This window comes from Mustelus asterias, chromosome 17, assembly GCF_964213995.1.
Source record: "Mustelus asterias chromosome 17, sMusAst1.hap1.1, whole genome shotgun sequence".
Lineage (NCBI taxonomy): Eukaryota > Metazoa > Chordata > Chondrichthyes > Carcharhiniformes > Triakidae > Mustelus > Mustelus asterias.
In genome coordinates, this window is record NC_135817.1 from 83,771,420 (window position 1) to 83,786,911 (window position 15,492).

Consider the following 15,492-nt stretch of genomic DNA (forward strand, 5'->3'; position numbering starts at 1 on the left):
AATAAATGTTGGCTTTGAAGTGACACTACATCCCCAGAATGAATAAAGGGGAAAAAGACAAATGTTCTTAAACATATACCACCATTCAGTAATCAAACGAGTATTCGGCAATCCAAAAATACATTCTCACTTCTTTTTCACACATTTTTACCAACATATTAAAAAAAGAACATTATAAACTGTGATAGCAGAGAAGCAGACCATTCGGCCCAACATGCTGGCCTTTATGTTCCATCAGAGCAAAAGTTAATTCCCTGGCTGGTATTGAATCTGGGTTGAAATGATTCTTAATCACACGGCCATTAAGGTGGTTTCTGTAATGCAGAAAACCAGAGAGAACTCCCTGCTGTTTTCTGAATATCGTCATGGGAGCTTTTATATCTGCCCGAGGGGGCAGGTGGGGTCTCAGTTTAATGCCTCATTCGCCCCATGATATTTTTTGCTTACCCAGATTTTGGATGTCTATTACTTACTTTTAGCAAACAGAAATGTAATTAGCCACATGTGGATTCCCAGTCACAGCAGGCTGAAGTGTGAATACACTCGCCCACTTCTTCCTGGAACCTCAGTCATTCTGCTGGGCAGAGAGTTTGCAGAGCCCAAGACTTTTTGCTACAACAGCTGAAGTGTTAACCCAACGCTGACCCTGCACTTCACGCAATGCAACTGCAGAGCAGGTTTTCCAGTCAACGGGCTGTTCAGTCTGAATTTTCATGTTTCACTTTCAAGTCCGATCAAAGAGCTGCCCCTGACATAATCTTATCAAAGATCTAGTGCTGCTGACTTTTCATACTGGGGAGGGATTCTCTGCCCCAACATAACATTATTTTAAGGCGACAGCATCTCTGATGTTCTATCTCCTGCTTCTCCCTCCTTTCAAAAGGAAATTGGATGGACATTTGAGGGATAAAGAATTTCAGCTCTTCAAGGATAGACTGGCGAAATGGAAATGACTGGACTGCTCTGCAGAGCTGGGATGGATTTGACGGGCCAAATGGCCTTCTGCACTGTAATGGTTATGACTCCCCATACTCAGGTCCTGCTTGCACCCACCTTTCTTTTGTCTGGTCAATAATGTTCGGCTCCTCCTGTTGAGCCTCCTCCATGGGTAAGCAGTACCTTTACAACAACTTGCATGAAGTAAACTAACCGAGCAATACAAGGAGGGAGGGTCTCTAAAGGATTGGTCAAAGTGGCAGGATTCCAGGAGGGTCTTAAAGAAGGGGATAGTCAGAGAGAAAGATATTTAAGAAGGCAATTCTAGAGCTCAAGACGCAGACGGTTGATGACATGGCTGCCAGTTATGCAGTGAATTGAGGAGTGGGGGTCATCTCAGAGGGCCTCAGGATCAAGGAGGGCTTGTTCACTAACCATGACCCCATGAATAAGTTCACAAACACATTTCAGACACACCGAATATTTCATTTCGAGTTATAGAAAATGATTGATCATTTATATGTTAGTAGAAACATCATCAATGTCAAATGGTAAAAACAAACAAACTATTTATGCTTTGGATGCAAAGGGTCTGCACATCTCTCACAGTCAATGTTGTGAAGAATCAGCACGCCCTGCACTTCACTTGCCCTTGCTTTACGTTGTATCACTTCAGTCATACCGGTAGGAAAAAGGCTAAAAGTTTATTTATTTGTCACAAGTAGGCTTACATTAACACTGCAATGAAGTTACTGTGAAAATCCCCTAGTCGACACACTATGACGCCTGTTCGGGTGCACTGAGGGAGAATTTAGCATGGCCAATCCACATAACCAGCACTACATCTAACCAGCACGTCTGTGGGAGGAAACCGGAGCAGCCAGAGGAAACCCACGCAGTCATGGGGAGAACCTGAAGACTGCACAGACAGTGACCCAGGCCAGGATGTGGGCAGAAATCAGCGGAACGTGGCAATCCTGCTCATGGGCGATGGTCAACAAAATGTCTCATATGCCAGATGGGCCGCATGTGGCTCCCCCAGCCGCAGGCTGTCCACCACTGCTGTAGGAGGTAACAGAGATAGAAGAGTGAAGCCATGCAGCGCAGGGATCTAAATACAAATACAAGAATTTTAAAGTGGGCCTTCTGTGACTATAAGCCTAGGTTGGCCAGCAAGCTTGGGGGTGATGGACCAACGCAGACTGGGAAACAGGCAGCAGAGTTTGAGATGAGCTCAAACGTACAGAAGATGGTGGTGGGGGGAGGGGGAGTGCAGCTAACACAGCACTGAAATAACTGAGGCTGGAGATAAGATGGGCGGCACCGTGGCAGAGTAGTTAGCACTGCTGCCTCACAGCACCAGGGGCCTGGGTTCAATTCCCGGCTTGGGTCACTGTCTGTGTGGAGTTTGTACATTCTCTCAGTGTCTGCGTGGGTTTCCTCCAGTTTCCTCCCACAGTCTGAAAGACGTGTTGGTTAGGTGCATTGACCCTAACAGGCACCGGAGTGTGGCGACTAAGGGAATTTCACAGTAACTTCATTGCAGTGTTAATGTAAGCGTTACTTGTGATTAATAAATAAACTTTAAACTTCAAAAATATACATGGATGAAGGTTTACATAGAACATAGAACAGTACAGGGAGCTGTACCCTATCAGGGCGGTTCCCTATCATCCCGAAGTACTCCATGTGCCTATCCAATAACCGCTTAAATGTTCCTAAAGTTTCTGACTCCACTATCCCTGCAGGCAGTCCATTCCACACCCCAACCACTCTGAGTAAAAAACCTACCTTGGACATCCTTCCTATATCTCCCACCATGAACCCTAGAGTTATGCCCCCTAGTTACCGCTCCAATCATCCGAGGAAATAGTCTTTGAACGTTCACTCTATCTATCCCCCCCATCATCTTATAAACCTCTATCAAGTCTCCTCTCAACCTTCTCCGCTCCAAAGAGAAAAGCCCAAGTTCCCTCAACCTTTCCTCGTAAGACCTACCCTCCAAACCAGGCAGCATCCTGGTAAATCTCCTTTGCACTCTTTCCAGTGTCTCCACATCCTTCTTGTAGTGAGGTGACCAGAACTGCATACAATATTCCAAATGTGGTCTCACCAAGGTCCTGTACAGTTGCAGTATAACCCCACGGCTCTTAAACTCAAACCCCCTGTTAATGAACGCCAACACACTATAGGCCTTCTTCACGGCTCTATCCACTTGAGTGGCAACCTTCAGAGATCTATGGATATGAACCCCAAGATCTCTCTGTTCCTCCACATTCTTCAGAACCCTACCTTTGACCCTGTAATCCACATTTAAATTTGTCCTACCAAAATGAATCACCTCGCATTTGTCAGGGTTAAACTCCATTTGCCATTTTTCAGCCCAGCTTTGCATCCTATCTATGTCTCTTTGCAGCCTACAACAGCCCTCCACCTCATCCACTACTCCACCAATCTTGGTGTCATCAGCAAATTTACTGATCCACCCTTCAGCCCCCTCCTCCAAGTCATTTATAAAAATTACAAATAGCAGAGGACCAAGCACTGATCCCTGTGGCACTCCGCTGGTAACCGGTTTCCAGTCCGAAAATTTTCCATCCACCACCACCCTCTGTCTTCTGTTAGATAGCCAGTTACCTATCCAATCGGCCAAACTTCCCTCTATCCCACACATCCTTACTTTCTTCATAAGCCGACCGTGGGGGACTTTATCAAACGCCTTACTAAAATCCATGTATATGACATCAACTGCACTACCTTCATCTACACACTTAGTTACCTCCTCAAAAAATTCTATCAAATTTGTGAGGCAAGACTTGCCCTTCACAAATCCATGCTGACTATCCCGGATTAAGCTGCATCTTTCTAAATGGTCGTAAATCCTATCCCTAAGGACCTTTTCCATCAACTTACCGACCACCGAAGTAAGACTAACCGGCCTATAATTACCAGGGTCATTTCTATTCCCTTTCTTAAACAGAGGAACAACATTCGCCACTCTCCAGTCCTCTGTCACCACCCCCGTAGACAGTGAGGACCCAAAGATCAATGCCAAAGGCTCTGCTATCTCATCCCTTGCCTCCCAAAGAATCCTAGGATATATTTCATCAGGCCCAGGGGACTTATCAACTTTGTTTATTCAAAATTGCTGGTACATCTTCCCTCCGAACATCTACTTCCTCCAGCCTATCAGCCTGTGACACCCTCTCTTCCTCAAAAACATGGCCCCTCTCCTTGGTGAACACCGAAGAAAAGTATTCATTCATCAACTCTCCTAGCTCTTCTGACGCCATGCACAAATTCCCACTGCCGTCCTTGACCGGCCCCAACCTCACCCTGGTCATTCTTTTATTCCTCACATAAGAGTAAAAAGCCTTGGGGTTTTCCTTGATCCGACCTGCCAAGGACTTCTCATGTCCCCTCCTAGCTCTCCTAAGCCCCTTTTTCAGCTCATTTCTTGCTAACTTGTAACCCTCCCTTTGTTTAGACAACAAATGATCTAACAAACGGGCTGAAAGGGTTATTTATAAAGGTGAATATTGGTGGTCTTTATGCTGGAGGGGATTTAGGGTAAGATCCGCAGCTCTGGGTCTGATAGTAGGTGGTGGTTGTGAACCGTCTGTTTCTCCGAGACTGCAGCCAGGGTGTGAACTAGAATTGGTGGCAATCAACCTCTGTGCCACAAGACCTTCTTTATCGTCTTTGACCCCTGCAAAATACTCACGCTTTTCACCAATTCCAGTCCGCACCCTGGTTACAGTCTCAGCAAAAAAGAACGGAGGAAATTTTTTTGTTTTTATGCAGCAAATTATAATGAATGCAGTGCCTGAAAGTCCGGTGGAAACAGTAATGTCTATAAGGGAATTGAATAAATACTTGAGAAAGCAAGTTTCAGGGCGATGGGTAAAGGCCAGGGAAACGGATCTAATTTGGTTAGCCCTTTCATGTTAGGCCGACTGGCCTCCTTCTGTGCTGTATGATCCTCTGCGCAGAAACTGAGACGCAACAGAAAAGCAGAGGATTCACACACACGCGCGACAGCAAAATTAAAAGTATCATTCCGCCGCCACAAATGCATTCCATGCGATACACACATTACAAGCTGCAGGTTAAAAAAAAAATGAATATGCAGCTGATGAAAGTACCTTCTATTAAGTATCGCTCTGTGTCATTTATGTACATTAAACAGTATGCACTAGCATTCCTGTAACCACCAAAGGAATCGCGTTCTAGCTCCTCCCAGGAGGATTTGGTAACAGCTATGTCGTTGTACTTCATCCACCTCTCGTGGTGGTGATCATGGATGTAGGCCCAGTAATGCCCAGCATTAGCCTGACCTTCATGCACTAAGACTGCATGCAATCGGTAAGGAACCTAGAGCACAAAGGGAAGATGTGATAAGCAAAGGCTCAATACATTGAAGAATATAAATGCACATCAGAAACTGCGTAAGGTGATGCTGCAGCTTCTGGTATTTATTAACACTGGTCAAATCTGTACTCTATCTGTAACATGCTCATTTAAACTGTCTCCTCACGCTAACATGCACAGAAGCTTCGAAAACGGCACTTTTGTCAAAACATTCGGTTCATATTTCATCGGGTGAGCTCTGATGGAGAGATGCAGCTGAAATCATTTCCCCTTCAGGAGCCTGTCGAGCCAGATCAGTACTCCTATTTCAGAGTTCCCACCCTTGCTAGTAGCGAAACTAACTGCAGACCACTGGAACTCAATCAGGTGGCACTGCCCTTCGCACCCTGCTTATTTCAGTAGCAGATTGCCTGCAGCTCAGTTAAAACCACACAGACATTGTGCTTACTTGCATCATGGTCTTGTCCGTATACATCAGATCGATTGTTCGGTGAAGCCTGGCGATGCTCTCCTGCAGATCTGAAAAACACGCCAGAAACTGTGATTGACAGCTTGAACGGGGAACAGGATTTGCATCCCCTATGGGGACAACGACTGAACTCTGAATGAACACAAATAATTCCTACTCAAAATATAAGAAAATGACTGACTATTTAAGCTTTGGAGAGCTTGCTTAAAAATGAATCTCAGGGATTGTCCTCTGAAGTTCATAGAATCATACAATGCAGAAGGAGGCCATTCGGCCCATCGGATCTGAACTGACCACAATCCCACCCAGGCCCTATCACCCACGCATTTACCCTAGCTAGTACCCCCCTGGTACGAAGGGGCAATTTAGCATGGCCAATCCACCTAACCTGCACATCTTTCAGACTGTGGGAGGAAACCGGAGTACCCGGAAGAAACCCATGCAGACACGGGGAGAACATGCAGACAGTGACCCAAGCCAGGAATTGAACCCAGGTCCATGGTGCTGTGAGGCAGCAGTGCTAACCACTGTGCCACCTTGCCGCCTGCTAGGAGTTAAGGACAGCCAAAAATAAAATCCTTCTCTTTATCTGGAAAATTCTACAGGCCATTGCCGAGTTCGCTCTTTGTACAAGAGCATAAACCTACAGGGTACTGGTGCAGAGAGAGCATCACTACTAAGCCCAGTACTATCATAGAGCAAGCGCATGTGCTCTATAAAGAACATCTGTGCAATTATTTGCCCAGACACCAAATACAACGTCCCAATTTAAATGTGCAAACGCAGCTTAACTGCTGAAGTTGCAGTTGAAATGGGAGGTGTTCCGATCCCAAGCACCAATATCCCTCAAAATGAAATCAGAAAATGCCACTCCAGCGTCACCTGGAAAAAAGCAAATGTTTGACACACAGACAAGTATCAGAACATAGTTATGTTCTAACCAATGCCTCCATTCAAATCACCATTGTTATTATTAGGGAGGAGGTCAAGACAGGAGTGTAGTGGAATTGAGGCCAGTACGAGTTAAACCATGATCATGATGAATGCAAAGTAGGTTTGAGGGGCCATATAGAGTACTCCTGCTCCTATGTCTTACATTTCCTCAGATCCTGGGAGACCTGCAGTTTACTACCAAGGTTTTCTAATTTTGGATATCAAGGATTTACTCTGTGCTCGAATGATTGGCACACAAGTATAAAATTAAAATAATTGCACCATTGACAGGGGTCATAATTGTCTCGTTGTGAGGCTTTGGCATGTCAACCCATGAGATTGACATTTAATTGCTTTACTCAATCAGCTAAACCTGTTATTTTTTTTAGCACTTTCCTAGCTTCCCAATGTACTACTTCATCATTCCCAATGCTTTTTCAATTCTTTAATCAAATGAAAGCATCACTGGTTAGACCAGAATTGATTCCCATCCATAATTATGCAACAAGACGGTGGTGAAGACTGCCTTCTTGAATCGTTGAAGCTCATGCTGTGTAGGTACACACACCGTGCTGTTAGGGAGGGAGTTCCAGGATTTTGACCCAGTGGCAGAGAAGGAACGATGATTTATTTCCAAGTCAGGATGGTTGATTTGATTTATTATTAATGTCACATGTATTAACATAGTGGAAAGTACTGTTTCTTGCGTGCTATGCAGACAAAACATACCGTTCATAGAGAAGGAAACGAGAGAGTGCAGAATGTAGTGTTACAGTCATAGCTAGGGTGTACAGGAACGTCAACTTAATGCAAGGTAAGTCCACTCAAAAGTCTGATAGCAGCAGGGAAGCAGCTGTTCTTAAGTCGGTTGATACATGACCTCAGACTTTTGTATCTTTTTCCTGAAGGAAGGTGGTGGAAGAGAGAATGTCCGGGGTGCGTGGCGTCCTTAATTATGCTGGCAGCTTTGCCAAGGCAGTGGGAAGAGTAGACAGAGTCAATGGCTACATTATCACACTTCATTCATTCACATAATCTCAAATTCCCAAAATACCTCGGTCATTCCTTGACATTCAACTTAAAGGCGTTTAGAATGATCTGATTACCAATATTTAGGCTCAGAATCCCTTTTTGGATTTGATGGGAATGTACCTAAAGACCTCACCTTTCTTCTGGGCCCCTCAATGAATCATCAGACAGATGAGTACTGGACAGCAGGTTTTACTGAGAGATAATAACTATCTTACAGAGGGTAGAGTTTCAGATCGCAGAGGGGAAAGGAAATCATACCTCTAGTGTCATTCTCCACCTCCATCCTCCAACGATGTAGACAGCCTTCCAAGACCCTCAGCTCGTCCTCCGTGATATGTCGTGGTGCAGGGTGCATCGGAATTTCTGGTGGGATCCTCGACTGCGTGAATGGTTTGTGAACTACCGGCCGTTGAAGAGGGGGTGTGCAGGGAGCTTCCATGGGTGCCAAGGGTCCTTGTTCCATTGGGCTATTGGCAGTTTTATACCGTGAAGAGAGGATGATTAATTCATCTTTCAAAGCATTTCTCCCAATCACCCAAGTCCATGCAGATTCTGAACCCCATATGATGCTTTAAGAGTTTGGATACCTCTCTAATAAAAACCAAATAATAATTCTTGGCTTATAAAGAACAAAGGACAAAGAAAATACAGCACAGGAGCAGGCTCTTCACAGGCTCTAGCACGTGCCGATCATGATGCCCTAACGAAAAATAAAACATCTGCCTTTAGTCCATATCCCTCTATTCCCTCCCTATTCATGTGCCCATCCAAATGCCTCATAAATGTTGCTAATGTACCTGCTTCCACCACCTCCTCTGGCAGCGCGTTCCAGGCACCCACCACTCTGAAAAACTTCACTCGCAACTCTCCATTAAACTTTCCCCCTCTCGCCTTGAACTTGGGCTCCCTTGTAATTGACACTTCCACCCTTGGTAAAAGCCTCTGAATATCCACCCTGTCTATGCCTCGCATAATTTTGTAGACCTCTATCAGGTCTCCCCTCAGCCTCCGTCTTTCCAGTGAAAACAATCCTAGTTTATTAAGCCTCTCCTTCTTAGCCTGAAGTACGCATCATCACCAGCCACCCCAAGCCAAGAAGCCGTCAAATTCTACTAAAGCTATTTACAGATCTGTTAAGTATGAGGATGTAGTAGGCGGGTTCTCCCTCAATTTACTTCTAATCCTAATAAAACAGTACTCATCCTGCACTCACTATCCAAAGAACAGTACAGCTAAGAAAGATACAGGAGGATGCACATTCCAGCTTGACACACGTCATGCTCTGTGCTACCCGTAGGCTTTCATTTTTAACAAGGGCTCCATTGCTGACACAATTTTAAGGTACTCAAGGTGAAGGATGAAAACATTTCATGCATTTAGCAGCAAGCTAGAGAGGGAGTTTAACACATGCTCTCTCTCACAATATTATCCACTATATGTAGGAAAAAGCATTCTATGGGGGAGGGGCTGAATATTCCAGTTTAGAACCATCTTTTAATGTTCTTATAACTTCAAAGTAATCAATTGACATATATATATATATAAGAGATGTGAAAAGGTGCTATATCAACTTTAAATGTAACATTTTTCAACAAAATTCAACAAGCCGTCTATTTCTTGCGAATTGGCTAAGAATGTCCTGCTTTATGTACCAACCTCTCTTGCCTGGCTGTTGTCTGAGGTGCTGTCGTGCTACTAGGGGGAGCAGTTTCAACATCATCTACCGGTGAGGTACACACAGGTTTACTCGAGGCAAACTCCAAGGCATACTGGAGAACATCTGCCAGCGGGAATCGTTTGGGACCAGAACCATAGCTTAGATACCTGTAAAGAGAAAAAGAGAGTCAATGGGATTAGGGAGAGGAAAGAAAGAAGAGAGGGGAAGAGGGAGAAGAAAGGGAGGGAATGAAAGAAAAAAATTCAAAAGAGAAATTTAGTTAAAAGAGAGAAAAATAGTAAGAGAGATCTCCCACCTTACATCAAAGTTTAAAGTTTATTTATTCGTGTCACAAGTAGGCTTACATTAACACTGCAAGAAGTTACTATGAAAACCCCCTAGGTGCCACATTCCGACACCTGTTCTAGCACACTGAGGGAGAATTTAGCATGGCCAATGTACCTAACCAGCACGTCTTTCGGATTCTGGGAGGAAACCGGAGCATCCGGAGGAAACCCACACAGGCACGGGGAGAACATACAGACTCCGCATTGACAGTGACCCAAAAATTGGGAATCGAACCCGGGTCCCCTAGCGCTGTGAGGCAGCAGTGTTAACCACTCTGCTATCATATCACCATCAAACCAGATCACAATATCCTACTACTAATACTTTCTTCCTCCTGGGTTTACCTAGTGCCATTTTAAATGCATCTATCTCAAATTCTGACCAGAAAGAATTGGCACAATCTCAGCATAAGAGAGCTGATGCTTATCTATTAGACTCTTATCAGGTTACAGCACTGGGACAAGATTTTTCTTTGCCCATTTCAAATGACCAAATCTCAAATCACAATTCTTGCTTCCATACCTTTCCAACCGCTGCTGCAACACGGTAAGGTGCTCCTTCAGCCGTCGTATCTCTTCCCGTTTGATTCTGGTGATTTCTCGGTTTTTATCCATGTACCTGTATTTTTAAACAGTCACACCATCCAATTAAGAAATTATCTCATTCCCAAAAACATGGGAATCAAAGACATCAAGTTGGCAAGTATCAGAATTATATAGGGAGAAGGCCATTTGGTCCAATGTGCCTGTGCTAGCTCTTGGAAAGAGCCATCAAATACATCCCCGCCTTTTCCCACAATCCTGCAATTTTATTTTTCTTTTCAAGTAAATATGGAATCCCTTTTTGAAATTTCCTATTGAATCTGCTTCCATCACCATTTCATGTAGTGCATTCCAGATCATAATAACTCGGTGTAAAAAATATTCCAAGCTGTTTGTTTCTGATCTTAAATGTGCGCGCTGATTCCTGACAATGAGAAGAATACCCCCTTCATTATTTTAATATAAAGGTGAATGTAGTAAAGGTTGAATACCCAAACCACAACCACTGCAATCTTTATATTGTGAAATAGTCTCTATTAAGAGGGTATTTGATTCAGACTGAATTAATAAGATGAGCTGAGTATCAGTGGAGTAGGGGGACCATGGGAAACATAAGTATCGCTGCATTGTTTGATGATGTTTTTCCCAGGAGTAGTCAGGGAAAGAATGTAGTATTCCTGAAAGACATGGATTGGTGGGTGGCATCAGTACAAAAAGGGGAAGAATGATGGGAATCTATGGTCGAATCAAACTTGCACCTCTGCATGAATTGAGCTTGGTCGCAAGAGTCTAGACTTTCTTAAGTTGCAAACAGTCCGAACTGACAGAGCTGGAATGGGGAAGGTTGGAACTTCCTTCACAGTTTGGATAAAAATGAAATGCATACTTCACACATTTAGCTCTAAACCTCTGCGCCTCCTTTAAGATGGGCACAGTAACTTTCACAACACCAGGTTAAAGTCCAATAGGTTTATTTGGAATCACGAGCTTTCAGAGCGCTGCGCCTTCCTCAGGTGAGTGGAGAGTTGGGTTCACAAACACGGCATATGTAGACAGAGACGCAATTGCAAGATAATGGTTGGAATGCGAGATTTTACAGGTAATCAAGTCTTTACAGGTATAGACAATGCGAGTGGAGAGAGGGATAATCACAGGTTAAAGAGGTGCGATTTGTCTCGAGCTTCACAATCTGCTGTGGTGGGATTCAAACCCAGAGCATTACCCTGGGTCTCTGGATTACTAGTCTAATGACAATGCAACTATGCCACTGTCTCTCTAATGAACCACGTTACATTGCTTCACTCCAGTAAAGCACTATGAAAATGCAAGTTGACCTTTCGAAGAGCACCAGGACACAGTAAATTACAGGCTGCTGTACCTGTCCATGTACAACACGGATGGAAATTCCAATTTGTGATGGATCTTCTCAGGTCTTCCCAAAGCTTGATTAAATTCAAATCTGGAAAGTTCGAAGGTTAGGACAGGTGGGAGTGCAGTGAACCAGTGCTGTGGGAACAGAAGAAAAGCAGTTGCTGCAGCTGAAAATAGCAAGACAATCATTTATTTGGGGGGGGGAAATGGGAGTCATAACTGTGCCAAAAAGGTGCAAGTGTTACTCAGTGGCTGCGAATCTCAGATCTGCCCAGTTGCTGAAGAAATCAAACCACTTATTAAAGATCACAAAACCAGTCAAGTATTTTATTAATTAAGCTTACTCTATTGTTAAATCTTGCATTGTGAACATTACCCAATTTAAAGTGAACTTTCCAGTAATGTGGAGTAACATGGCTAAGAACGACACAGCAAAGAAAGACCATTTGTCCCAACATATCTGTTATGGAACAATTCAAAGCTAACCCATTGTCAGGCTTTCTCCACTCTTCTCAAGTATTTAATCTTCTGTTTCCAATATTTTATGCACCTTACGCTTGAAAGATGCAATTATCTCTCCCTCACTACCAAAGTATTACATGGTCCAGTAACAATCTTCATTAAGAAATTTCATGCTGCCTCTCCTGACTCTCTCTGTGGCAACTTCAACATGACAGCCCCACATTGCCAACTCCCCAGATATTTTTTCTTTCGTCATCCTGTTAAAACTCTTCAATTTAAAAAAAAAGATCTCTTAGCTTGCTCTGTTCAAGAGCAAATAGTCTCAGTATCTCAATTTCGTTCCTCAATATAGACTATCATTAATATCACCCCTGCTGAATCTGGAAAATTGGTAAAGCAGTTATTTTTATGAGACTGCCTTAGGTAAAGTTTGTTGCTGACTGTCAGCATTTCTTTCCAACCAATACTGCAGCTCTCTCTATCAGGAGCGTCAGAGATATGCCTTCTGATTTCTTCCAGCCTTATAGTGTAGAAAATTATGAGTATTGAAGCGGGGGGAAACTACATTTGGTCACTGGGGAAGAGAATGTTGTTCTGAAGAGAGAATAGAATCCCAGGAGGGAGAATGAACGTTGAGATAATTTCTGGAAAAAGCTGTGGCATTTATTCCACCTGCTGATTTTGTACGTTGGAAATCTATAAATTGTGAAGTAATAAACCAGCTCACCATTTTTAAAGCAATTTGTCTTTCACAATGTATACAAAGTTAAATGGGAGAGATCTAGTGTTTGGAAGTATGCACACTCTAAAATGTCCCATGAGATAACGTCACAAGAAACTTTGCATTATTATTTCAAGACCTGGCTAAGAATCCTAAACTTTTCACAAACACCCCAGAAACATCTGTGTGTTTTTAATTTGTCCAATGTCTTTGGAATCAATCTTCCTTTCACAATTCTACAAAACTGCCTGCAGCTGAACGAATTGATCAGTGGTAATTAAATGGTCCAAAAATTCACTGACTAGCTCTTAATAACTTAACAATTCTTAACCTACTAATTCTTCATAATAACTCCCTTAACTCACCTCCTGCAAGCTGCTTCCCACACCGCTTGCTGCCGCCACCTACTCGCCATCTTCCTCAACTCGTCACTTCCCTCTCTGAGCCTCCCATTTGCCGATCATCCCACTCACCATCTCCCTCTTGCTCGCTGCTTCCTACGTGACCCATTCGCTCATTACCGCCCCCTCTCACCAGCTCTCCCATTCGACGCCCCTCTCTCTTAAACACACACTGCGAGCAAGAACAGCAACAAGGAGGAAGCGATTGAGGCTGCAAATGATGGGTTGGAGGGTGAGGGTGAGGTGCCAAGGGGAGGGGGCGGCACCAAGTGGGAGGAGGAGCTGAGGGGGACAATTCAGCAGCCAGAGAAGCATTGTGTGGGCCGCAGGAAAGGCGAAAGCTGGGTGATTCAGGCATCAGACACGTACACAAGTGAATCTTAGCTGTTGAGTCAACCTGATTAATGCTGCCAGGCTTTCATTATACAGCAGCTCCAATAAACTGTCTCAAGTATTGGGTAAAAGTGGATTTTTAATAAAGAGCTTCATCGATATCTAATAATGATTTGCACTTTCCAATATCCTGATATTGAAAGCGGTTTGATCTGCTGGGAGCCTCGAGACCAGATCTGCTCCATTTGTCCACTGCCACATAATCAACGGAAGGCAATTCTACATGATGGATCTAATCTCATGGAAGTATCGTTTTCACCAATCAATAGCTGCATCATAAACTGGGATGGGGTGGGATAGAGCGGTGTGTTGAGAGGGTATAATCCAGACAGAGATAGACAGGTTCTTGATTAATAAGAGGGGTCAGGGGGAAAAGGCAGGAGAATGGGGATGAGAAAAATATCAGCCATGATTGAATGGCGGAGCAGACTCGATGGGATAAATGGCCTAATTCTGCTCCTATGTCTTATAGAGATGCTCAAATGGAGTGTGCTTTAAACAAAGAGATTGCTTTGAAGTTGTCTTTTCCTTTGCTATAGCGACTCATGGCGTCAATTCTTTGAGTAGAGCAAGAAGCTTCACATTGACCATGCTACTGAATTAACTAGAAGATGCAGCAACATCCTTCAACCCACCTCTTGTCCAGACTTTGCAGAGTTGGCAGAATTTTCTGCCTGTAAGGACTCAATCTCGCCTTCAACCATCGCAGCTTCGAGGCACTCATGAAGATCCTTAAATCCATTCACTTGCAGTGGGTACTGTCCAAACATCTCTGAATTCTCAAACTTTTTTCCTGTTGCAAAATTAAAGGTATGTAAGGTTTAAACTGAATCGGATTGGTTAAGATTTCCAGGACTAGTGCTGCCTTTTAGTACGGTTCAATATGATCAACCTCATGCCTGCTTTTTAAAAAATAAAGTGCCTTCTTCACTGACAGAGTTGTGGAAGAAAGTGTGGCTGAGCCATGCAGGCAGGGAAAGCAGGATCAATTCTCCAAGTGAGCAAATTTGGGTCATGGCGGACAATAGGGGAGTGACAATTACCCTCATTAATCCTGAGCCAGGGTGGGGAAACCAGCAAGGGCACCCACACCTCATCCCAATCGAGGAACCAGTGTGTGAAGTGCTGATGTTTGCTTATGTCAGAAAAGAAAGAATAGGCTTTGAAAGCAATGCCAATCATGATAGAACACCTTAACATTCCCCAATTCCATTTCCCGGTGCCCTCTCCCAACTCCATCCTTTGCTGGTGTCTTCTCCCAATTCTATATTAACTAGCACTCTTTTTCAGTCCTCATTTTTGAGTGCCTTTCCAACAAGGATCACAGAAAGAGCTTTATTCTCGAGTCTCATCTGCGAGCAAGTAAGGGGGAAGCTTTATATCAAACGTGCTCTGGACCTGTCCTGGGAGTGTCTGATGGGAACTGTATAGAGGGAGCTTTACTCTGTATCTTATCCCGCGATGCACCTGTCCTGGGAGTGTTTGATGGGGGACAGTGTAGAGGGAGCTTTACCCTGTATCTAATCCCGTGCTGTACCTGTCCTGGAATGTTAATGAGAAAATATTGACAGAGTTTTATTCTAAATGTGCTGTGCATGATGCAGTGCTTGACTGTAAAAAGTGAAGCCCCAGAAGAAAAGATAAGCTAAACCTTTTCCACTGGCTGTAAAATGGTATTAAAAATTCAGGTTTGCTGAACCATAGTTAGATGGAGGGTCCAGGTGTAATGCATCTAAGTTTGCTGATGATACAAACATAGGTGGAGTTTCTGTGTATAAAAAGGTGGGAGGATAAGCGCGAGGAGGATGTAAGGAGGCTGCAAATGAATACAGACCAGTTAAACGTGTGGGAAGATT

At 43.8% G+C, this 15,492-nt stretch overlaps 1 protein-coding gene across 3 annotated transcripts in view; it reads right to left on the bottom strand.

Annotated features, from left to right (window-relative positions):
• usp25 (ubiquitin specific peptidase 25) overlaps window positions 1-15,492 on the bottom strand; it is a 166,544-nt gene that overhangs the window by 71,264 nt on the left and 79,788 nt on the right. For all 3 annotated transcript variants that reach the window (XM_078233049.1, XM_078233048.1, XM_078233047.1), the window contains exons 10-16: window positions 14,272-14,429; window positions 11,667-11,794; window positions 10,269-10,364; window positions 9,398-9,565; window positions 8,000-8,208; window positions 5,756-5,826; window positions 5,082-5,310 (exon numbers count right to left, since the gene is read on the bottom strand). In XM_078233049.1, coding sequence (XP_078089175.1) covers window positions 5,082-5,310; window positions 5,756-5,826; window positions 8,000-8,208; window positions 9,398-9,565; window positions 10,269-10,364; window positions 11,667-11,794; window positions 14,272-14,429 — 1,059 coding nt within the window. The remainder of the gene's footprint in view (window positions 1-5,081; window positions 5,311-5,755; window positions 5,827-7,999; window positions 8,209-9,397; window positions 9,566-10,268; window positions 10,365-11,666; window positions 11,795-14,271; window positions 14,430-15,492) is intronic.